Genomic DNA, 26080 nt, shown 5'->3' with positions numbered 1-26080 from the left:
CTGTGTCCTCTGGTGTTGACCTGACTGTGTCCTCTGGTGTTGACCTGACTGTGTCCTCTGGTGTTGACCTGGTGTGTCCTCTGGTGTTGACCTGGTTGTGTCCTCTGGTGTTGACCTGACTGTGTCCTCTGGTGTTGACCTGACTGTGTCCTCTGGTGTTGACCTGACTGTGTCCTCTGGTGTTGACCTGGTGTGTCCTCTGGTGTTGACCTGGTTGTGTCCTCTGGTGTTGACCTGGTGTTGACCTGTCTGTGTCCTCTGGTGTTGACCTGGTTGTGTCCTCTGGTGTTGACCTGGTGTGTCCTCTGGTGTTGACCTGACTGTGTCCTCTGGTGTTGACCTGGTTGTGTCCTCTGGTGTTGACCTGGTGCGTCCTCTGGTGTTGACCTGACTGTGTCCTCTGGTGTTGACCTGGTGTGTCCTCTGGTGTTGACCTGACTGTGTCCTCTGGTGTTGACCTGGTGTGTCCTCTGGTGTTGACCTGACTGTGTCCTCTGGTGTTGACCTGACTGTGTCCTCTGGTGTTGACCTGGTGGGTCCTCTGGTGTTGACCAGACTGTGTCCTCTGATGTTGACCTGGTTGTGTCCTCTGGTGTTGACCTGGTGTGTCCTCTGGTGTTGACCTGACTGTGTCCTCTGGTGTTGACCTGACTGTGTCCTCTGGTGTTGACCTGACTGTGTCCTCTGGTGTTGACCTGGTGTGTCCTCTGGTGTTGACCTGGTGTGTCCTCTGGTGTTGACCTGACTGTGTCCTCTGGTGTTGACCTGACTGTGTCCTCTGGTGTTGACCTGACTGTGTCCTCTGGTGTTGACCTGTCTGTGTCCTCTGATGTTGACCTGGTGTGTCCTCTGGTGTTGACCTGACTGTGTCCTCTGATGTTGACCTGGTGTGTCCTCTGGTGTTGACCTGACTGTGTCCTCTGGTGTTGACCTGACTGTGTCCGACCACTTTTGGTGTTTCTTCACGTCAGCAGTTTGACCCAGCAGGGGGCGCCGGTCAGAACGATGAGGAAACTCTACATGCAGAAGATCCCAGCGGAGGTTTTGTCCTCCATGTGATCTTATTGTTGACGTTCAGGTCGAGGTGGAGGAGATGACTCACAGTAAAATAAACCATGCTCTCACGTTGGTATCTTCAGCCTGTTTGCTTGGTATATTTATTAGTTGGACAACTTGGTAGCACGGGAGAACAGCAGCCGTGACCATGAGCGCATGAGGAACACCATTACTACTTCCTGTATGCGTCTTCAAAATAAGAACCTCTTTTAGACAGAGAGTAAGAGCGCTGTAATAACATATTTAACAGTTGACAATTTTAACAGTAAACTAAAGTCAACTCTCGACCTCCGATTACCACAAGAAACATCAATAAATCCAAACCACCAGCACCATGGAAACACAGGGAAAGTGATCAACACAAGAGAAACTGCAGTGTCGCTGAGCGGAGGTGGAGGAAATCAAAACTGTTCACTATGAAATGTTCCAGGACCTCCTCAAAGCCTCCAATAGTCCAACAGTCAAGACTTTCATGTTTCTCAAAACTCATCAGAGACAACAAAAATATCCTCAAACTCCTCGTCTCCACCTTCCACTATTTAACAAACACCAATTTTAATAAAAACTCTCTACCCTCCCTCCTTGTGTGAGGATTATTCCCCCACCTTTACCTTTACTAACTAAATAAATGACATCAGATCAGTCTTTCCTTTACAAACTGGACCTTTGAACTCACCTGGTTCTTCACCAGGAACCACTGAATTGTTTTGTTCTGGTTGATGTAAGAACACTTGGTGGACTTTTCTCCCAAGTTCAACCAACAACCTGCTTCAGATCCACTTCCTGCCTCACTTTACGTCATTGTATGGTTCCTTGAGGAACAACTTTTAAACCTGGTCAACTGCTCTCTTCAGACGGTGTTTTCCTCACCGCCTTTAAAACGGTGGTGGTGAAGAAGAGCAGTTTAGACCCCAAGGTTCTTAATAACTATCGTCCTGATCCAACCTAACATTTATAAGCAACATTTTAGAAAATACGTACTTTTAAAGATTTTAAATGACATCAGGTACAATCAAGGCTCCAACAGCTCACAGTCTAGATTTGATTGGATCTTAGTGCTGCTTTTGACACGTTGATCATTTTACTAGATAGACTGAGGAATCTGGTCTCTGGTCATGTTTTTAAATGGTTCAGTTCTGATCTCACTGATCGACGCTTCTTTGTAAGTTTGGATACACGTTCCTCATACCCATCAAATCAGCTCTGGGGTTCCTCAGAGGTCGATCTTAGGCCCTTTTTAATCTATATATGCTGCCACTAGGGGGCGTCATCAGGAGACATGGCGTCAGCTTCCATAGCTATGCTGATGACACACAGCTGTATGTGTCTCCTGACGACACACAGCTGTATGTGTCTCCTGAAGACACACAGCTGTATGTGTCTCCTGAAGACACACAGCTGTGTGTGTCTCCTGACGACACACAGCTGTGTGTGTCTCCTGAAGACACACAGCTGTGTGTGTCTCCTGAAGACACACAGCTGTGTGTGTCTCCTGACGACACACAGCTGTGTGTGTCTCCTGAAGACACACAGCTGTGTGTGTCTCCTGACGACACACAGCTGTGTGTGTCTCCTGAAGACACACAGCTGTGTGTGTCTCCTGACGACACACGCCTCTGGTTCTCCAGGCTGTTCCACAGGGTTGTGTTTTATTGTGAAAAAGAGCGGAAGTGCTGCTCTGGGTTGTGTTTTATTAATTTCATTTTATTTATAGATATAAAACACTTGTATTGAAAAAATATTATTTGTTTTATGTAAATGTTTTCTTTTTCATGATGGCAGGTGAGGCACTGCCTCCCTGTGCAGCAACATGCAGACTGTCAGTGAAAACCACAGCTGGACGTTACAGGAGGCAAATGACGGACGACCAATCAGCAGCCAAGCAACTGAAAGTGTTTGGCAGAAGAAACGGAAGATATTTTGGACTTGGGAGAGCTCGTCAGACACTCAGCATGGGATTAACAACCATCACTTTAACTGCTGATTGTCCATGCATGTCATCTTGTAAGTACCATGTTGAAGTACCGTGTTGCTAAACGTCACAGTTCAGAACTGCACCGAAGCAATGTGAGAAAAGTTCTTGGTAAAAATCTGCACTTCAGATCGGTTGGTTGGGAAAAAAAGACGTGAATGGCAAATGATTCCTTGAAGTCCAATTCAGATGTCATTTTGTGGAGGCAGTTCATGGGTGCTTTGAGTCCTTTGACACTCACCAGGTGAATGAATCAAAATTTATATTAAATTAGTTGTATTTTGACAGCTTTACCAGTCTTCTGAGTTTTAGGACTTTTCCACTACTTCCTCCATTAGGTTTCCATGGGATCGAGCTTCTCCTCAGCTTTAAAATGAAGTATTACTTGTTGCTCCGTGGACCAGCAAGCGAGCGACGAATGTTTCTGTAGCTTTCTGTTTAGCAGAGCGGGAGACTCATCCAAGATGGCGGCGCAGGAGGCACGTCACAGGCGGCAGCGCGAGGCATCTAGTGTTTTATATCTATGGGGTCAACAGGCGCTGAGAGGCAAAGTCTCATCTAGACCAGTGTTTTTCTACCTTTTGGAACCAAGACACACTTTTTTCTTTGTAAAACTCTGGAGTCACACCTCCACCTGAACATGTTAAAATGTTAAAATGTTAAACTCTGCAGCCTCTATTAACAATATAAAGTCTTTCTCATCAAAGTTTGATCAACGGGAATCCAGTAAATCCAGAAAGCAAGGACTTTTTTTAATAGTGCCTCCCTCAGTGTGAAACCTGGACCTGATGGATGAAGAGCTGAGATCCTGGTTCACATTCTTCCTTTTCTAAAACTTCGACGTAAGGAGGCAAGGCCACCCAGAGAGGGACGTAAGGAGGCAAGGCCACCCAGAGAGGGACGTAAGGAGGCAAGGCCACCCAGAGAGGGACGTAAGGAGGCAAGGCCAGCCAGAGGGGGACGTAAGGAGGCAAGGCCACCCAGAGAGGGACGTAAGGAGGCAAGGCCACCCAGAGAGGGACGTAAGGAGGCAAGGCCACCCAGAGAGGGACGTAAGGAGGCAAGGCCAGCCAGAGGGGGACGTAAGGAGGCAAGGCCACCCAGAGAGGGACGTAAGGAGGCAAGGCCACCCAGAGAGGGACGTAAGGAGGCAAGGCCACCCAGAGAGGGACGTAAGGAGGCAAGGCCACCCAGAGGGGGACGTAAGGAGGCAAGGCCACCCAGAGAGGGACGTAAGGAGGCAAGGCCACCCAGAGAGGGACGTAAGGAGGCAAGGCCACCCAGAGAGGGACGTAAGGAGGCAAGGCCAGCCAGAGGGGGACGTAAGGAGGCAAGGCCACCCAGAGAGGGACGTAAGGAGGCAAGGCCACCCAGAGGGGGACGTAAGGAGGCAAGGCCACCCAGAGAGGGACGTAAGGAGGCAAGGTCACCCAGAGGGGGACGTAAGGAGGCAAGGCCACCCAGAGAGGGACGTAAGGAGGCAAGGCCACCCAGAGGGGGACGTAAGGAGGCAAGGCCACCCAGAGAGGGACGTAAGGAGGCAAGGCCACCCAGAGAGGGACGTAAGGAGGCATTTATCTTCTATTTTAATAATGTGGAGCAACAAAGGAGCTGAGAGCTGCAATGCATTATGGGAGTTTCTGTTTGACGTGTTTTAAATGTAATTATTGGGGTTATGTTAGGTTTGTAGTGTTGGTCATAATTGTGTTTTTGTTCTTAGTTCATGTAGTTTAGTTTATTAGTTGTAAGTTGTCAACCAGCAGTGAAGAAGGTTTAGTGTGTCGTGTCCTCCTGGCATGGTCTTCCTGTGGGACTGTCAAAATAAAATGTGTGTGGCTCTTTGAGTGTTCAGTGGGAAACGAGACCAAATGGCTCTTTGAGCATTAAAGGTTGCTGACCCCTGGTGTAGACAGATGTGTGCTGCCATCTAGTGGTGAAGAGTATTTATACATCATTACTCTGCGACACACTGACATGTGATCATTTCCCACAGCTGACTGTCTGGAGGAAACCCCAGTGTGTGCGGCACAGTGGTCGAAAAACACTGACCTAGTGTTTAGTTCTGTGTTTTACTGTGGCGGGCAGCGGAAGTGCTGCTCCGGGCTGTGTTTTATTGTGGCGGGCAGCGGAAGTGCTGCCCCGCGCTGTGACGCGGTGCTGGTCGGTGTGTGGGAGTGGAGCCGCGGAGGCTCCGGCTCATTGTGGAGGAGCGGAGCGGGAAGGAGCAGCGAGGCTCGGGGATGTACAGCAAACACCGGCAGAAAGCAGCTCACACCTGCGGACCGGCCCTGGTCCTGGTCCTGGTCCTGGTCCTGCTGCTCGGGCTGGTCCGCCCCGGGGACCCAGCCGGCGGACTGCCTGCAGACCCAGGTCAGACACACGGCACGGCACGGCACGGCACGGCTCACGAAACTTACGCACCAGTTGCATGTCGAAGCGAGGGAGTGGAACCAGGCTGGGAAGTGTGTCCGGGACGGGGCCAGCTGTTTGGGCTGATCCAGATGTTTTCTCAGGGCGAAGAACTTTTCGTGAATGTTGGTGAGAAGAAGCTGAAAGGCTCGAGAAGCTCTGGTGTGGCTGGTCTATTATCATGTTATTATCATGTTATTATCATGTTATTATCATCTTATCATGTTGTTATTATCGGGAGGGAAACCCTTCACCTCAGAATAACTCTACATAACTGTTCTATTGTCACCCAACATCTGTCCTTTAGCCAACATCTGCCCCCTCCAGCCCGTTAGAGGAGGAGCAGTGGGGGGGGCGGGGGGGGGGGGGGCAGCCCTCTGCTTCATTCCTCACTTCTGACATCTTTTTCAGTGCAAGTTGGATTATTGACAAATCTTGAGTTCTGAAGTACAGCAGACATGTTGTACAGTTATAGTTCAGTGATACTAGTCGACCTGCCTCCAGGACTGCTGCCCCCCCCCCTCCCCCCCCCCCCCCCCCCCCCCCACATACCTCAGCCTGAAGATCAAGTCCCCACAAGCCAAAATCAGTTTTTTCCCCCCGTGTAGTTCTTAGAAAGTTTCCAGTCCACAGCGTCGCCATGACAGCGACTCAGAGTGATGCAGTACATGTGTTCGTCCTAGCGGCGGCGCTGTGACGCCACAGAAACACACCACAACCCCCCAGGGCCGGAAATATGGCAGCTGGTCCCAGGTTGTGTGTGTGGGGGGGGTTCCGGTGGTCCCCAGCCTCTGGCCTCCAGCTGGGCTCATTCTGGGGTGGGTGGTCCAGCTGGGCCAAGGTCCGAGCAACGGATGACCTTCTCCCTCTCAACCCCCCCTACCTTACCTTCCCTTTCCTCATTCAACAATAGGGGCCAGTGGACGGGGCCTAGGGTGGGGGGTCCAGGCCACTTAACTGTGGTCTGCCCCTCCCCCGACTTTGCACCGCCCACAATTTTAACTACACTGAGTCAGACAGGGTCTTGAGGGGATCAGCTGGCTTTCAGGGTTCTGCCGCTGGGCAGCGGTAGAACGCCCCCCCCCCCACACCTCCACATGCATCCAACACCCCACAGGGTGGAGGGGGGCGCTCGCTCAGGTGTGGCCCTCCCGGGGGGGCTGGGTAGTGGTTCTCCCTCCCTGTTCATTGTTGGATTGGTGGAGGATGAGGTCTTGTCGTGGCCTGGTGGGGGCCTGGTGGGGGGCCTGGTGGGGCCCTGGTGGGGGTCTGGTGGGGGCCTGGTGGGGGGCCTGGTGGGGCCCTGGTGGGGGTCTGGTGGGGCCTGGTGGGGCCCTGGTGGGGGGCCTGGTAGGGCCTGGTGGGGGTCTGGTGGGGGGCCTGGTGGGGCCCTGGTGGGGCCCTGGTGGGGGCCTGGTGGGGGGCCTGGTGGGGGCCAGGCGGCTGGGTTGGGGCCTGAGGCTCTGTGCCCTCTCTCCTTCTCTTGTGGCCCCCCCTTGTCTGGGGGCTTGACTGGAGCAGCTCCACCATTGTTGTTCAGGGACCTGGAGGACAAGGTCGCGAGGTGATTGGGTGAAGAGGCGGAGCTACGACATCGTCATTTCCACCCAGTCTGGTCCGTCCACACGTCAAGCCCAGCGCTGGTACTGTCCACTATTATGCCTCAAACTCCCTGTACCCAAGAGGTGGCGCTGGTACTGTCCACTATTATACCTCAAACTCCCTGTGCCCAAGAGGTGGCGCTGGTACTGTCCACTATTATACCTCAAACTCCCTGTACCCAAGAGGTGGTGCTGGTACTGTCCACTATTATACCTCAAACTCCCTGTACCCAAGAGGTGGCGCTGGTACTGTCCACTATTATGCCTCAAACTCCCTGTACCCAAGAGGTGGCGCTGGTACTGTTCACTATTATACCTCAAACTCCCTGTACCCAAGAGGTGGTGCTGGTACTGTCCACTATTATACCTCAAACTCCCTGTACCCAAGAGGTGGTGCTGGTACTGTCCACTATTATACCTCAAACTCCCTGTACCCAAGAGGTGGTGCTGGTACTGTCCACTATTATACCTCAAACTCCCTGTACCCAAGAGGTGGCGCTGGTACTGTTCACTATGGAGCTGAGTTCTGAACACTTCAGCTTTCATGGCAAAACATTGAAATTGTCCGTCCCGTCAGACACGCCACCATTGAATCTCGTCCAGTCAACGTCTGTCACCACGTTTAAAGTTCGTCTGGCCAACGGCGACATCAAAGGGTCAAAGCAGGTTGAAGAGCTGAAACCACCAGGTGGCGCTATCGGGCTCTTTGGTGCTCAGACCCAATAAGGGCAGAGGTACTGAGAAACCGGCCAGAGCTTTATTTTGGCAGGCAGATTGATTGGCCAGCAGCACAGAGCTCAAAGCCTCTCGTCTCCATAAGGAAGGTTCAGGAGAACCAGATTGGCTGGAGGAACCATGAGCTCCTCCTAATGGACTAAAACAACCTGACTCATTCCCTTCATGTCCTCCATGAGCCGGACGGTTTGGGGAACAACAGATCAGAGACGGAACACTGGACATTTCACCTGGAAAGAATGAAGAATGACCCAAACGTCCTCACAGGCAGTGGGGTGAGGGGTGGAATCATGTTCGTCTTAAAGTTTACTGAGTGATGAACAAACTGTCTGGTTGGTTGAGCAGTCGTCTCTCACTTGGCTCGATTCTCCACCTGTCCTTGTGCAACAACCCCAAATCGCTCCCAACAGCTGGACTGAACATCTGGCCTGGCAGCTGCTTCCCAGTGTGTGGATGGCTGAATGTACAGGGCTTCACATCAAGCATCGGCAACAACTCTTGATTGTCCTGAAGTTGAATGTAAATGTATAAGCTTGGGTAATGTATGAATTCCACCAACATAACTTTTTACACACAAACACTTGTAGTTTCTTTAATAACCAATGGAACTCAGGGAAGGCGTCTCTCTTTATACTCTTCAATCTGAAGGAACATAATAGATATTTTAACTTTGTTCTTCACAGCAAAAAGCCCACCGTTGAATTAACTCCCACCGTGTTGATTTCAGGACAACCGGCCTCAAACAAACATGTAATATGTAGAATATAGTAATAAGATGTATAATAAACAACTGAAATAAATGTGATAGTACTAAGACTGGAGCTGTCACACCCTGCTGCCATACTACTACCTACTGCCACACCTTATTTATTGGGTTGGGCACTTTTTATCCAGATGCATTTATTTAATAACATGGTAAACATGTATTTTTATTATATTAGCAAATCAACCCCTCCTTCTCATCCTCCTCCTCCTCCTCTTCCTCTTCCTCTTTCTGCTCAGTCAACTTTTCTCTGCAACATAAAAAGTTTTGAAACTTCGCGATTAGAAAGTAAAAATAATCAAAAATACGTTGTTTTGATGTGTTAGAGTTTTTAATACGTTCTGGTGACGATCTGAATGTTGACGGAAATGAAAAACTCAAAATGGCGGATGGCGAGGAGTTTCCCCGGCTACATAATTGGACGGATTCCCGAGGAATTACCCGACGCCGTCCAATCACAATGTTTTCCAGGTAAGACGCAGCGTCACTGAAAACGATGAGGAACATCAATCGGGAAGAAAATGGCGTCCAGCGTTTTCCCTCGCCATCGCCTGGTTCACGTGAGAATCATGTGATCACACCCCCGGGGAGAGAAATGGCCGCCGTGGCTCGATCCGTTGGTGAAACCAGGACATGTTTGTCAGAAAAGCAGGAGCTCGTTCAGACGAGCTGAGTGGAGGATTTAGTGGCCTGAGCAAAGCTTCAGTGGCCCCGGAGCCACACCAGCCTTCAGTCCAGCCCTGATGGGACTGACGTGGTAAAGCCTCAAGCCGGTGAAACATGCTATATGAACTACAACGAGCTATATGAACTACAACGAGCTATATCAACTACAACGAGCTATATAAACTACAACGAGCTATATGAACTACAACGAGCTATATAAACTACAACGAGCTATATGAACTACAACGAGCTATATAAACTACAACGAGCTATATGAACTACAACGAGCTATATGAACTACAACGAGCTATATAAACTACAACGAGCTATATAAACTACAACGAGCTATATGAACTACAACGAGCTATATGAACTACAACGAGCTATATAAACTACAACGAGCTATATAAACTACAACGAGCTATATGAACTACAACGAGCTATATAAACTACAACAAGCTATATAAACTACAACGAGCTATATAAACTACAACAAGCTATATAAACTACAACGAGCTATATGAACTACAACGAGCTATATAGACTACAACGAGCTATATGAACTACAACGAGCTATATAAACTACAACGAGCTGTATAAACTACAACGAGCTATATGAACTACAACGAGCCATATAAACTACAACGAGCCATATAAACTACAACGAGCTATATAAACTACAACAAGCTATATAAACTACAACAAGCCATATAAACTACAACGAGCTATATGAACTACAACGAGCTATATGAAGTACAACGAGCTATATAAACTACAACGAGCTATATAAACTACAACGAGCCATATAAACTACAACGAGCTATATAAACTACAACGAGCTATATAAACTACAACAAGCTATATAAACTACAACGAGCCCTATAAACTACAACGAGCTATATAGACTACAACGAGCTATATGAACTACAACGAGCTATATGAACTACAACGAGCTATATAAACTACAACGAGCTATATAAACTACAACGAGCTATATGAACTACAACAAGCCATATAAACTACAACGAGCTATATAAACTACAACGAGCTATATAGACTACAACGAGCTATATGAACTACAACGAGCTATATAAACTACAACGAGCTATATAAACTACAACAAGCCATATAAACTACAACGAGCTATATAAACTACAACGAGCCATATAAACTACAATGAGCCATATAAACTACAACGAGCTATATAAACTACAACGAGCCATATAAACTACAATAAGCTATATGAACTACAACGAGCTATATGAACTACAACAAGCGATATAAACTACAATGAGCTATATAAACTACAACGAGCCATGTAAACTACAACGAGCCATATAAACTACAACGAGCTATATAAATTACAATGAGCTATATAAACTACAACGAGCCATATAAACTACAACGAGCCATATAAACTACAACGAGCCATATAAACTACAACGAGCTATATAAACTACAACGAGCCATATAAACTACAACGAGCCATATAAACTACAACGAGCTATATAAACTACAATGAGCTATATAAACTACAACGAGCCATATAAACTACAACGAGCTATATAAACTACAATGAGCTATATAAACTACAACGAGCTATATAAACTACAACGAGCTATATAAACTACAACGAGCACATACTTTCACCAACACCACTTTGCAATGTTCAGGTTGAACCTGAGCGCAGTGTTAGAGTGAGGTGGCTTGTGATTGGCTGAGAGTGAGGAGGTGTGGCTCAGAGTGAGGAGGTGTGGCTGAGAGTGGCTTGTGATTGGCTGAGAGTGAGGAGGTGTGGCTGAGAGTGGCTTGTGATTGGCTGAGAGTGAGGAGGCGTGGCTCAGAGTGAGGAGGTGTGGCTCAGAGTGAGGAGGTGTGGCTGAGAGTGGCTTGTGATTGGCTGAGAGTGAGGAGGCGTGGCGGGGAGCAGAGTCAGCGCTGGGCTAGCAGTTGGCTAGCTCGGCTTCAGGCCTGACGGACGTCTTCCAGCTTCTCTTCAATGGAGTAAATATCTCACCTCCTCAGGAAATCAGTCAATAAACGCCTTTACTGGCGAAGCTTATGAATTCTATTCACCAGGGGTTCAGAGACCGAGAGTCTTTACTTTTCTATGCCCAGTGAAGAGACTCAAATCAGGAGGGATTCCTCTTTTCGCACCGTGAACACAGTATAAGTCCATGGTTGTTGTGGAGCGTGGCGTGGTGGCGGCTCCACAGGGCCAGTCAGGCACATGGTGAGGTGGAAGACGTCACTGTGCCTGGTGCTGCCGCTGGTTTAACGGCTCTGATCCCTTTAGTGGAGCAAAACCTGCTTTATGGGTCCTACACTGACAAACTCATATTCTATATACTTTGAAACTAAAACGAACAGAAATGTTTCAATACGATTCTTGCACAGACCGGTTTGATTTGTGCTTCTATGAAAATCCAGTGAAATTCACGGTGAAGATCCAGACTGATGTTTGCTTCTCATTGATGTGGTGTTTTAAGTTGGAAGTGCCTCAGTGAGAAGAAAACTCCTTCCCGCGGAGTGCGCATGATACGTTATGTTGGGTGACTGTTCCACCGGGTGGTTTGTGCTCAGAGAGACAAACAAAGGACTGACATGACGGGGTTAATTCTCATGCAGCCTCAGAGGGCGACCAAACCTGCCCATACAACTGTACCTTCATATTGTCCTCAAACTGCAGCAATGATCAGGTGTGTCAGGTGCTCTCACACACACACACACACACACACACATGAACACATGCACTTCTAAATCACCGGACATGAATTAGATATAGATACGTTGACCTTACCTTCTTTGATTTGCCATGTTAAAAGACGTAAGGCTCATAGAACGGCTCAGTGTTAGAAGTGACTGACAGCTTCCTTATCTTTGGTTCCTCGCTGAGTTTTGTGTGAAGAAGCTACACTCTTTCATGATCTTGTCTTCTTTTTATTGATGTAGATCAGGGGGGTCAAACTGGTTTCGGCTGAGGGGCCACATCAACCTAACCTGACCTCTGACCTCTGGAGGCCCAACAAGTCCAACAGAACATATCAAACTGCAGATCTGGACAAATGTCAACGTCTTTCCTTCTTTTGATCCTTTTGTAACTGCAAGAATTCACCCGTCTATTCTGAAATATACACATTAAAGGAAATCAGATATTATTACATTTGTCACCTTGTCTGGATCTATTTTTATTCACGATTCAAACAATTTGTCATCATCTGGATGTTTTGAGTTTACGTGTCTAAAGTATCACTTCACATAAGTTGGACTCATTGTTTTATTGTGAAAGGCGTTGCGTCATGTGACCTCCACGGATGCATTAAGGTCGGGGGTCAAATTCTGCCCAAGGGAGGTTTTCAATGTCATTTCTGACAATCTACTGTTTTTAGATCAGCCTCTGTCCGTTTTCATGTTTAGACTTAAAAAACCTCACATGGCGGCCGGATTAGATCCTGTGGCGGGCCGCTTCTGGCCCCCGGGCCGGTTCTGACCCCCGGGTCGCTTCTGGCCCCCGGGCCGGTTCTGACCCCCGGGCCGCTTCTGACCCCCGGGTCGGTTCTGACCCCCGGGCCGCTTCTGACCCCCGGGCCGCTTCTGACCCCCGGGTCGCTTCTGGCCCCCGGGCCGGTTCTGACCCCCGGGTCGGTTCTGACCCCCGGGTCGGTTCTAGCCCCCGGGCCGGTTCTGACCCCCGGGCCGGTTCTGACCCCCGGGCCGCTTCTGACCCCCGGGCCGGTTCTGACCCCCGGCTCGGTTCTAGCCCCCGGGTCGGTTCTGGCCCCCGGGCCACATGTTTGACACCCCTGATGTAGAGTTTCATCCTCATGAGCTGGTCCCTCAGATTGAGTTTTATACAGAGTCTCTGGTCCCTCAGATTGAGTTTCATACAGAGTCTCTGGTCCCTCAGATTAAGTTTCATACAGAGTCTCTGGTCCCTCAGATTGAGTTTCATACAGAGTCTCTGGTCCCTCAGATTGAGTTTTATACAGAGTCTCTGGTCCCTCAGATTAAGTTTCATACAGAGTCTCTGGTCCCTCAGATTGAGTTTCATACAGAGTCTCTGGTCCCTCAGATTGAGTTTCATACAGAGTCTCTGGTCCCTCAGATTAAGTTTCATACAGAGTCTCTGGTCCCTCAGATTGAGTTTTATACAGAGTCTCTGGTCCCTCAGATTAAGTTTCATACAGAGTCTCTGGTCCCTCAGATTGAGTTTCATACAGAGTCTCTGGTCCCTCAGATTGAGTTTCATACAGAGTCTCTGGTCCCTCAGATTGAGTTTCATACAGAGTCTCTGGTCCCTCAGATTGAGTTTCATACAGAGTCTCTGGTTGCTCAGCCGTGTTTCTTCCTGACGTGATGAAGTTTCCAGGACTGTGAGACAGCAGGACTCCATCACACTAATGTCCCGCTGCTTTGTGTCCTGCAGGGCCGCTCACACGGAGGACCGTCAGCGCACAGTGGATTTCTCAAGGTCGATCCAGGAGAGACTCAGAGGTCAGATATCTTCTCCATGTTCAATGAAGCCGTCGACAATGTTTGAGTTTTCACTCTTTATCACACGTAGCAGAGTCCTGTGGAGCAGCGTCTCCCTCTGAGGGAAGCCTGGTCACTTGTTGTGGTATATTGTCTTTGTATAAAGTGGCTATAATTAGAATTCAAACATTCAATAGTTTTCAGAAGTTTTCAGTGCAGTTTAATACGTTTGTAGGCTTTGTAGTTTGATTTAGTGACTTTGTGCAGAAGTCTGAATGTTTCTGTGGAAATCTCTGCTGGATGAATGTCACACACACACACACACACACACACACACACACACACACACACACACACACACACACACACACACACACACACACACACACACACACACACACACACACACACACACACACACACCAAATCTGAATGAACAGTGAGTGAAGTCAGGTTCCAGCTGGTCAGGTCACTTCAAAGTTAATATTTGTATGTCAGTGTCGTGTGTGTGTGTGTGTGTGTGTGTGTGTGTGTGTGTCTGTGTGTGTGTCTGTGTGTGTGTGTGTGTGTGTGTGTGTGTGTGTGTGTGTGTGTGTCTGTGTGTGTGTCTGTGTGTGTGTGTGTGTGTGTGTGTGTGTGTGTGTCTGTGTGTGTGTCTGTGTGTGTGTGTGTGTGTGTGTGTGTGTGGTGCGTGCGTGTGTGTGTGTGTGTGTGTGTGTGTGTGTGTGTGTGTGCCTCTCTACATTTGTGGTGTGGTGGACGGCTCACCTGTCCAGGTGACTGACTTCACCTCGTGGGCAGGGACCCCTCCAGGCCTGTGAGGGTCAGAGTGGGCGGGGGGTGGGGGGGTGGGGGGGTGGGGGGGGGGGGGGGGGGGTGTGGGGGTGGGGGTGGGGGGGGCTGGAAGGAGGATGGACAGACTTGCACTGCACATCTCTAAACGTTCACACAGAACATATATAACAGCGTCACTGGAGGGAACATTTTTCAGTTTTGGAGTTCAACATGTAAAAACTGTTGGTCATTATCCTGACGGTTTGATGAAGATCCTGTTTCAGATACATGTTGTTGTTTACTCAGGATTATTAGTCCGGAATCACCAAGATGACCATGCGAAATTATATGGGATTGAAATGTGGAGTTTGCTTTGGGCCCGGGCCAGTCAGTGAGCCGGGTTTCTTCCTCTCTGGCCAGTCTTATTATATACCAGCAACCAGCAACCAGCAACCAGCAACTAACAACCAGCAACCAGTAACTGTTGTCATTGCATGACCATGTCCAGGCGTTTGATCCCCCCCCCCCCCCCCCCCCCCCCCCGCCCCCCCCCGCCCCCCCCAGACTGTAAAGTGGCCATTAGCTGAGCAGACGTCGCCATGACACTGTCCTGATGAGCACATTTCTCATGAAACAACCTCATTGGAACTTGTTTTTCACTTGTCTCTGCATTTTATATTCCGGAGGCGTCAACTTCTTGCTGCACGACCTCTTAACCTCACAACTCTTTTGTTTCTGTTCATGTTTTTCAAGCGACAGTTCCAGGCGAGTCCCAGCCCCTGGTCCTGTAGAGTCCCTGTCAGACTCTACAGGACCAGGGGCGGGCCACCCCTGGTCCTGTAGAGTCCCTGTCAGACTCTACAGGACCAGGCGGGCCACCCCTGGTCCTGTAGAGTCCCTGTCAGACTCTACAGGACCAGGGCGGGCCACCCCAAACTAACACTTTACATTCAGCCCTCGTTCCTTTGCTTCTTTATAATCTGTGTTGCTTTTTATTAATCTCCCTGTCCCGTCGGAGTTTTGCATCTCTTCCTTCTCGCCTGCCTGGTGATTGGATTATCTCTCTCCAGACGTGCACGCCGGAGACGGCTGAGGGATTAGTGGGTGAACACACTGATCTTCGCCTGCCGAGGACTCTGTGGACGAGGCTTCGTCTCTGCTTCTCTTTATGCAGATGAGCTCCTGCGTTCACGCCACACCGTCATGGTAATGACGCTCGCTGGCTTCAGCCAGGATGTTTTTCAAAAGCTGCCACAAGGTTTCACTGCAGAATAATAAGCTCCCCTGAAACACATAGGACTAATGTTTTCAGTCACTTTTGACTGAGTTTACCATAATTAGCCTGTGATGATTCCTTTCAGGTCTTGCTTTATGACCCGCAGCCACAAAGGATGTTCAAAGGCCTCGATATGTCAGATGAAAGTAAATACATGAACAGACAATACTTTTCATCTCCAAATGGGAGAAATGGGAAAGTTCTTAATGGAGGAAACAAGAGACTTGATGCCGCTTTAAAAAATAAAAGAGAATGAAATGAATCTGCCTGCACACTTTCTGACTCATTCAGCTAAAATCCACACAGCAACTTTTACCAGTTTCATGACGGAGCTCAGATGGATTTTGGACTGATTTATATTCAAATGAATTTTGAGTAGTGCTACCAAACGATGAACATTTTTAACCTGCATTAACTTTGACAGCCCAAGTTTTGAGATTTTAAATATCGGGATGATGATTCCTGTAGTACATCTTTTGAAATAAGTCATGTCCTCCTCGTAGGGAATTCCAGGACTGCATTCAACACATCTGCAAAAATAAACACAACTCAGAAGTTCAAAAGAAAATAGCACAATCTGTAATGATACATGTTTATTTTTTTCCCTTGCTCAGTGTAACCCAAATGCAAACTGGACCGTGAAGTGTAACGCCACACTCAGTAACTGACCACTCACGTCTATGGCAAGGCATTATCCATGCAAGTGACTGAGAATGGAGTCAGTTTGGCCCCATTTATGCCACAATGTTCTGAAGAAAAACTATAAACTTCTATTTTATTTAGGTAGTTTTTTTTGCCTTTTTACATTTAAGTTTATGAAAATGGCACTTTTTTTGATAACAGCTTGGAGAGTGCCACATGAACTAAATAGTCCATCTGCAATCTGAGCTACCAGTCTGAGTCTGACATGCCACTGCAGAAATACAGGCTGTGTGGAGGCAGAGCAGCGCTGGAAAACGTTCAGGGAGGAAAAGAAAAGTTTGTCTATGATGGTGTTAAACAGATCTGTATTCACTCACTGTCCATGTCTGGAGGCTGACAGCGGAATTTGTGGTGACTTCACATTTTGAAGACCCTTCAGGGCCAAAACAGAGGATTTTAAAAGGTAATCTCCAACTTTTGCTGCACAGTGTAATAAAATACATCCGTCCTTTGGTTGAATAACTCAGCAGACAATTGATTACTGTGATAATATTCAACCTGTTCAATATACCTTTAAGGGAATCTGCAGATTTGATCACTGTCCACAATACTTGTTTCGCTTCTCTAAATCGCTTCTCTAACAGATATATATGTATATGTATATATGTGTATATACATATACGTTGTGGAGGTGTGTTCAGACACACATACTAAATGAAGCCCTCTGGTCTCAGAAAGGAACAGATTTGGACCACAGATGTGGCTGAATGTGTTTTCTTTGTATCTGTTGATCACTTATCAGTTCTCATCCTGGGGCTTTGCAGGGTTTCCTCTGCAGAGACTCTCTGAAGTGGCCTGGACAATAAATCTGTGCCTGTCTCAGACGTTAACGTCCACGCAGTCACGCAGACTGTTGTTTCCCCCTAAATGGAAATATCAGTCAACACCTCCTGAACTGAAACCTTTAGATTTACAACTGAAATGTTATGTTTCACTATAAAAGCACCTTTTCACTCTGTGGGTAAACACACTTCTGAACATAGTGACATCCAGCTACATTATTTTCACTTTGAAGTCTGATTTTTTTTTCCCCTCAACTTGATGACTCCTATTTTTATGAGAAATTGTGTTTCGCTTTTACCGCCTCAAAAAAGAGTCCTGCAGTTATTTGCTTTGGTAAAACAGCCATTAGAAGGTCAGGATATGAGCCAAGAAGTGTTATGATGTCTGTGGCCCCTTTAAATATTGATCAAATATAAACTTTGAAGGTTTTTAACAAACAAAAAAGACTTATTTTGAAAAATCAAAAGTCAAAAGTGGGTGGGACCCAGCTAATTAACTAGTGATTCGTAACCCTGGCCCCCCCGTGAGGCCACCCACCAAATATCAGCTCAATTGAACAAATGTTGTGAGCATGCTACCAAGCATGCTAGGCTAATACCTGTGATAAATCTGAAAATCACACAGGTTTCTCCCCAGGAGTCCCTGACCTGGAATCTGCTCTTATCTTATATGCTAATATGCTAAGCTAACTAGCTTAAGATTAGCATTAAAAAGCATTGAAAGCATTAGCATTATGTCACAATGCACATAAGCATGTTATCTGGTCCACAAAACACACAGCAGCCTGTTAGCTTGTTAAAGTCACGGTGCACATTACCACATTCGCTAGTCCACACATGCATGTTAGCTAGTCCTTAAACTGCTAATTAGCATGTTTGGTCATCCACAAAGCACACATTAGTACACATGGTAGCTTGTTGATGTAGCACATGATAGCAGATCAGCCCATAGACAAGGACTTTCATGGTATTGTGCAATCCTGGGTGTGAATGATGCAACACTGATGGAAAAATCAGAAAGTTCTTGTGCAATCCTGGGTGTCAAATTAAGGTTTATTCATCCTCCATAAGAACAAGAAGAAGGCTGGGCAGTGTGGAGTCCTGCCCAACAAAATGACCAACCAGGACAGTTGGAACAGTCCAGACTAATTGCAGGTCATTTTGTGTAGAAGCTGCTCTGCTGAAACTTCTGCTCATGGAGTTCCAGCTCTCTAATCACTATCAGTCATATTTAGCTTGTAGCATCACTACTGTCTGAGCCTCTCGGCTCGTTAAAATGTCCTGATGCACCTGAACGCATCACTCACAGCTGTCAGCTCCTGCAGTTCAAACCAGACCAACATGGCGGCTTAGACACAAACTCTTTTATTACTGAAACAGTTCAGAGGAATGTTTCTGTAAGTTCTGGAGGAGAGACAGAAACTGCAGTTGAAGTTAAAACGCCACTTCTCAGACGTGTGGCTGCTGTGAGGGGGCGTGTCCTGAGGTGAGGGGGCGTGTCCTGCTGTGAGGGGAGTGTCCTGCTTTGAGGGGCGTGGCCTGCAGTGCGGGGGAGTGTCCTGCTGTGAGGGGGGGTGTCCTGCTGTGAGGGGCATGTCCTGAGGTGAGGGGGCGTGTCCTGATGTGAGGGGGAGTGTCCTGCTGTGAGTAGGAGTGTCCTGCTGTGAGGGGCGTGTCCTGATGTGAGGGGGAGTGTCCTGCTGTGAAGGGGGGGTGTCCTGCTGTGAGGGGCGTGGCCTGCTGTGAGGGGGAGTGTCCTGCTGTGAGGGGAGTGTCCTGCTGTGAGGGGGCGTGTCCTGCTGTGAGGGGAGTGTCCTGCTGTGAGGGGGAGTGTCCTGCTGTGAGGGGAGTGTCCTGCTGTGAGGGGGAGTGTCATGTGGTGAGGGGGCGTGTCCTGATGTGAGGGGCGTGTCCTGCTGTGAGGGGGGGTGTCCTGCTGTGAGGGGCGTGGCCTGCTGTGAGGGGAGTGTCCTGCTGTGAGGGGGCGTGTCCTGCTGTGAGGGGGCGTGGCATGATTTTGCTCCATCGGACTCAATTTTCAATGTCGCTTGAAATCGCGGGTGAAACAAAATGACTGCTTTGTTTCTTCTCATAAGGAAGGTCATGTCTTCTGGAATGTCTGGGCGTGTTGTGAGTACGCTGGTGTCCGCGGGATGCACACGACGGTAGCCAGGCTCCACTCGGGCTCACGGCCCTGTGCATTCCATAACTGAACGTAACGATCCAGAAAATACCTCCACTTCTGCTGCCCGGCGTTCTCCACCTTTCCTAAAGTACTTTATGTTTCACTTCAGGAGTTCTGAGCCGTGTGGCTCTTTATTTGCTTTTAAATTGTGATTGTTGAGACGCGGGGTCGGAGTGGACATTGGAGTCCGGGGGCGGATGACGATTTCGACGTCACAAAGTCCGCGTACTGCCGTACCGGCGCAGACATTGGTAGCAGGACAGCGCCGGTAGGCCTTTCGTGCTCGGTCCCGAATTAAATGAAAATCATGGAAGAAAAAAAGGGTAAGAAAAAGAACTAAAAACATGTAAACCCCATGAATACCCTAGGAGCAGGACTGTCACCATGGTTACCTGCTGATGCTTTTTGACGGTTTAAATTATAAGTCACCATTATGTGTCAAACTCAAAGTGAAGCTGTACAAACATCTCTAACTAAAAGTGCTTCCACTAGGCTGATGCTGACATTCATGTTACGCTGTTATGTTTCTTCATTGGTCACAGAGAATCTGAACCTTGTTGTTTTAACAGCAGGAAGTCTTGAATCAGCAGGATTTAAAGTGAGAAGTTCAGTGTTCCTCCTGCTTCTTTCTTCATCAGACTCTTGAGCAATAAACTGAAAAACATCCATCTGGATACAGAAACATGACAACGTTGTGAAATACACAGGATTTCAGTTTTTACATTTGACAATAAAAGCTGGGGGTGAAGGTTATGTTTTTGTCCACATGTAATTATTGGTTTATTTGTGTGTATTGTTGTGCTTTCGGCCTTGTGAGTGAGTGAACTCCGTCTTCGGAGTGTGAGTGGGCAGGAGGTGCTTCACACAACAAAGAATGTCCGTTCTGGAGCTTTAAGCCCCGGTTCCACCGCACACAAGTGCCGGGGCGGAGCGGAGCGGTACGGAATAGAGACCCCGACCGAAATTTTGGGTCACGTCCCCACTGCAGAGAGGAGCGAGAAAAGTGGGCGGGGCTTATGAGCTCCGCAGAAATGTGACATTATAACAGAAAACAACGTGGTCAGATGTAGATCTTATGAATCCTCTGTTGTTGTTTAAATTCTCCACTTTGCACTGTTATTTTTTGCAGCGGAAAAAAAAAAGTTACTTTTTGCAGCAGTCATTTTTTGCAGCGGAGAGCTGCAGCGCAACTTCCGTGTTTGTTGTGAGAGAGTGAGTCGCTCGGCCACTTGCCGGCGACTTGAGGCGACGTGCCCCGCACTCCAGCGCTCGGGTGCGGGGCAAGTGACCGGAGCGTTCCCCCCGGTTGGCTGAGGCACAGACACGGGGGTCTGAGCTTTCTGCTCAAACGCAGGAGGTTCTCTACTCCGGCGCTGATCGCGGTCCGGCAGCTCAGCGCCGGAACACGGAGGCTCCGAGCTCCGAGCTCCTCTTCATCGCTTCCGCGGTCCGTCCCCGCGATAAAGCGCCACTGACCGCGGCTGAACAGCACGCTGACCGCCTCTGGGAAGCGGAGCTGCCGGAGCGCGGTCAGCGCCGGAGACGAAAGCTCCAGACTCCGGTGTCACGGACGCGCATCCACGCCACGGCCAGCGCTATGCTGCTAACAGGAAGCTCCAACGCGATGCAAAGTCCCTCCCTCCCCCCGGTCTCCCCCTGCCTCAAGTCGCTCTTTCGCCACAAACACTAAAGTTGAGCAGCAAAGAAAAGAAAATGAAAATAAAAACAACCAGAACAAAGCTGACCACACTGACAGCAGAGGATTCATCCAGCACATTAAAATATTGAGGGCGTGTAGTAAATCACTGACCAATCAGCAGACAGCTCCTCAACCTCAGACCCGTTCCATGGTCCTGGTACCCCGACGGAAGGGGAGCGGAAAAGCGGTCGCCTTTGGAGCGGTCTGGAGCGGTTTAGACTGCATTACATGTCGTGAGACGCGAACCGGAGCGGTTTAGACCGGTCTAGGCCGGTACTTTTTGTGCGGTGGAAACGGGGCTTAAGTGAACTCAGTGGGTCAGTACAGTGTTTGAACAGTACGGTCCCAGGTTGTGGTTGTGTTCTGGTCTGGAGCTGAGTTCAGACCAGGAGCTGGCCGGTCCCTGCAGCGAGCCGTGAATGGAGCAATTAAATAACGATTAGATAACTGTGTCTGCCCAACAGTCTTTTACCAACTTTATGCAAAAACAATTAACCTGAATTGGATGAAATCTTTAGGCGTGATTTGTCGTCATTGAAGGAGCAGTCCATTAGATTTTGGGATCGATTTGGGAAACCGTTCTCAGATAAATGCCCCCCCAAAAAATGTCCCATACAAAGCGGACGGGAAAGAAGATCAAAGGAGATCAGCCGCCTGCTGACTGCGCCTAACATCTGGGTTTGGCCAGTATCTAGAAACTCTAGTGTGAGCGCATTGACGTGGGAGCAGTTTGTCTGTGTGCCTCCGCTCAACGTGACGTCGCTGTCAGAAATAATAAGTCCTCATGCTGTAGGAGCTAGTGGCTAACATGCTAGCAATGCTAACATGGTTCTGAAGCAAACGAGGCGTTGAGGTCTGCGCTCTACATAGTGCCCGTTCTCCTTCTTATATTCTGCACACGGTAATATTCCTCCAGCTTAACTGTCAAAGTGAAAGTAAAATGGGTTTATTTGTTTGTTGCTGGGCAGATTATAGAGTCTGTGAGCTGATGAGACATTTATTTTGCTCTTTGGTAAAAATTATATGAGACCATTTCTGACAAGCAAGCCCTACATAAACAAAACAAAAAAAAATGTGTCCATACACACACACACACACACACACACACACACACACACACACACACACACACACACACACACACACACACACACACACACACACACACACACACACACACACACACACTTATTGGTGAACTTCAACACCTGCAGGAGAGTTTGAGAGTTTGATCTTTTGTTCTCAGGCTCTGTTACCTTGTGAATCTTTTTCTTTCTGATAAAATGTGTTTGGGATTCAACAAAGCAGAAAAGTGAATCCATTCAAGATAAGGACATTTATTTATGTAGTCTTATAAATAAGAAAAAATCTGTTATTGTTTGTTGTCTAATTAAATTTGGATGACTTTCAGTTGGACTTATCCAGTTTTTCTGGCATTTCACACAAGAATGCTTGTAAATGAGTAACTGAGCTTTGTAACATGTCCACACAGAAACTTTTCATTTATGGGAAATCACAAAGTCAGGTCTGTGTCCTGCTTACCAAAGAGTCACTTCAATTTGATTCATATCCATAGCACCAAATACAACGCAGGACAATTCCACATGAGCAGAAAGAGACAAAAGACAGAGACGCCATCAACAAGCAACACACGTTGTCATAAATCCACTGGATGCTGATGTGACTGAGGCTCAGTCCAGGAGCTTCCAGCTCGACTGGCAGAAAACCTGACAACCAACATCCTGACTGAAAACACCCAAACACATTGCTTGTGTAGAAATGGCCTCAACCTTTTGAGGATTTTAGAAATAAAGGGAAGTTTGGATTTTGGCCTGCAGCTTATTAAAAGCTGGTCTGGTTTGATCTGAACGTCATGAAGGAGGTTGGTTTGATCTGAACGTCATGAAGGAGTCTGGTTTGATCTGAACGTCATGAAGGAGGTTGGTTTGATCTGAACGTCATGAAGGAGTCTGGTTTGATCTGAACGTCATGAAGGAGGTTGGTTTGATCTGAACGTCATGAAGGAGTCTGGTTTGATCTGAACGTCATGAAGGAGTCTGGTTTGATCTGAACGTCATGAAGGAGGTTGGTTTGATCTGAACGTCATGAAGGAGTCTGGTTTGATCTGAACGTCATGAAGGAGTCTGGTTTGATCTGAACGTCATGAAGGAGTCTGGTTTGATCTGAACGTCATGAAGGAGTCTGGTTTGATCTGAACGTCATGAAGGAGTCTGGTTTGATCTGAACGTCATGAAGGAGTCTGGTTTGATCTGAACGTCATGAAGGAGTCTGGTTTGATCTGAACGTCATGAAGGAGGTTGGTTTGATCTGAACGTCATGAAGGAGTCTGGTTTGATCTGAACGTCATGAAGGAGGTTGGTTTGATCTGAACGTCATGAAGGAGTCTGGTTTGATCTGAACGTCATGAAGGAGTCTGGTTTGATCTGAACGTCATGAAGGAGTCTGGTTTGATCTGAACGTCATGAAGGAGTCTGGTTTGATCTGAACGTCATGAAGGAGTCTGGTTTGATCTGAACGTCATGAAGGAGTCTGGTTTGATCTGAACGTCATGAAGGAGGTTGGTTTGATCTGAACGTCATGAAGGAGTCTGGTTTGATCTGAACGTCATGAAGGAGTCTGGTTTGATCTGAACGTCATGAAGGAGTCTGGTTTGATCTGAACGTCATGAAGGAGTCTGGTTTGATCTGAACGTCATGAAGGAGTCTGGTTTGATCTGAACGTCATGAAGGAGGTTGGTTTGATCTGAACGTCATGAAGGAGTCTGGTTTGATCTGAACGTCATGAAGGAGTCTGGTTTGATCTGAACGTCATGAAGGAGTCTGGTTTGATCTGAACGTCATGAAGGAGTCTGGTTTGATCTGAACGTCATGAAGGAGGTTGGTTTGATCTGAACGTCATGAAGGAGTCTGGTTTGATCTGAACGTCATGAAGGAGTCTGGTTTGATCTGAACGTCATGAAGGAGTCTGGTTTGATCTGAACGTCATGAAGGAGTCTGGTTTGATCTGAACGTCATGAAGGAGTCTGGTTTGATCTGAACGTCATGAAGGAGGTTGGTTTGATCTGAACGTCATGAAGGACGTTGGTTTCAACAGGAGGCTCAGCCTCTCTTCACAACACAGACTCCTCCATCTCTCAGCAAAGACATGCAGGTCTGCAGGTCCAGGGATCTTTCAATGAGCACAAAGGAGGGAGGAGTTGTTTTCAAAAGAGACTTTAGTTTCAGTTGTATCACTGGAGGGTTTCTCACGAGCCGTCACCAGACATGAGACGTGGAGGAAAGACAGCACAACACAAACAATCGTCACAAATACTCATTCATTTTCTTTGCAAAGCGTTGCCACAGCATGTACTACCATGTAGATGCATCCTTTCCTGTGTTTGCCTGCTGACAGACATCCTCTCATACAGTCTTCTACTGATACGCTGCAGCATTGACTGACTTTGGAATCCAGCCTTGTCGGACATCACGGTGGTCAGTGCTTCCATCTGATCAGACCTCCTTCATCCTCCATCCTGGAACTTCACTGCTGGCTCTTTACTTCCTCCTTGTTTGTGGCAACACTGTTCCTCCCGACCCCGGAGAGCCCATTCTGCTCCCCAGACCCAACAAACACTGAACACACACTGACCTGGCAACCTGCTAGGACCACTACGACCAAGCTGAACATTCAGTGGGACTGTCTGGACTCTCAGAGGTGGGTGGTTCCCTCTTAATATGAGGACTGTTCATTGGTCATTGTTCATGGAGGCTTTATTACACTTCAACTCCCCCTGACCAGCTGCAGCTCCTCTGGGTCTCTGGAACACGGCGAGAACATGAAGAAGAACCCATGGATCTGATTCATTTACTCAAACACAACAGGCTGACTGAGTCATCAGAGGAATAAATATAATTCCTGAAAAATTATTCTGATCTGATGTTCAGCACCAAAATGACTTTTAGCAACATGTGAGCAGACAAGAAGTGGACCCCGACACTATTGACACAAAAATTAAAGTACTATGAATTTCTTTGTTCTGTACAGTATTTTATTATACTCTTATTATATTTCGATATCAGATATTTTCACATTAATAATAATAATAATAATAATGGCTTGGATTCATACATCTTTTTTCGAGGTGCATGAATATGCCCATTCAGTGCAATGTGGGTAAAGTGCCTTGTCCAAGGACACAATGACAATGACTTGAATACAGCTGGGATTTGAACCGCCAACCCTTTGGTTACTGGACAGCCCGCTCTACTGCTAAGCATTGACATAAATCATTGATAACACTGGCATCATCATGAACTGGTCGTATATGTGTGAAGAGTTTAGGAGTCATGTGGTGAAGAAGGACGTGTGACTGCAGTGAACAACAGGCCCGTTCATGACGACTCAGCGTTGTGACATGGTGAGTTCTCCTGCTGCAAACCGCCTTCAGGCCAGAGGCACAACGTGATCATGGCGAGATGATCTCATGCTCAAGGGCAGCGTGTTTATGCTGCGCTCACTTTATACCAGTGGCTCTTCAGTCTCCATTGATATATTATAAAATATGAAGGTTTACGCTGTTGGTCACAGGGGAGAAAGAGCTGAGACCATTTTCTCTCTGGTTGTGTGGGTTATTGAGGGGAGCAGGGCCTCATGTCCTCATTTGGCGGTTTGTGCTTTGCTCTTGGTCTCTGGAGGTAGAAGATGTCCACCATTATTCAGAGAACAGCCACACACACACCAACCCGGGAACTGAAGGAATGACTGAACCATCAGCCAGATGTAAAGGCATTTCCACATTAATCACATGACTGTGTTCCACAAGGAAAGCCTCACTTCAAGAAGAGGCTGGACAAGCTGACCACGGAGGAGACCGCCTCCATTGTCAGACATGTTCTGAGCAGTATTAGTGTCAAACGTCACAATGTGTCACTCAGACCTTGAGTCCTGGAATACTGAACGCTGGTCATGTCTGAAGTCCGTCATA

At 47.7% G+C, this 26080-nt stretch overlaps 1 protein-coding gene across 2 annotated transcripts in view; it reads left to right on the top strand.

Moving 5' to 3' along the window:
• Positions 1-5252: 5252 nt before the first annotated feature.
• adam19a (ADAM metallopeptidase domain 19a) overlaps positions 5253-26080 on the top strand; it is a 144707-nt gene continuing 123879 nt past the window's right edge. For both annotated transcript variants that reach the window (XM_080519111.1, XM_080519110.1), the window contains exons 1-2: positions 5253-5398; positions 13629-13696. In XM_080519111.1, coding sequence (XP_080375237.1) covers positions 5269-5398; positions 13629-13696 — 198 coding nt within the window. In that variant the 5' untranslated portion in view covers positions 5253-5268. The remainder of the gene's footprint in view (positions 5399-13628; positions 13697-26080) is intronic.

The sequence above is a fragment of the Blennius ocellaris genome (assembly GCF_963422515.1).
Source record: "Blennius ocellaris genome assembly, chromosome: 23".
Classification (NCBI taxonomy): Eukaryota; Metazoa; Chordata; class Actinopteri; order Blenniiformes; family Blenniidae; genus Blennius; species Blennius ocellaris.
The sequence above is the reverse complement of the archived record's forward strand: the minus strand, read 5'-3'. Positions and strand labels throughout refer to the sequence as shown.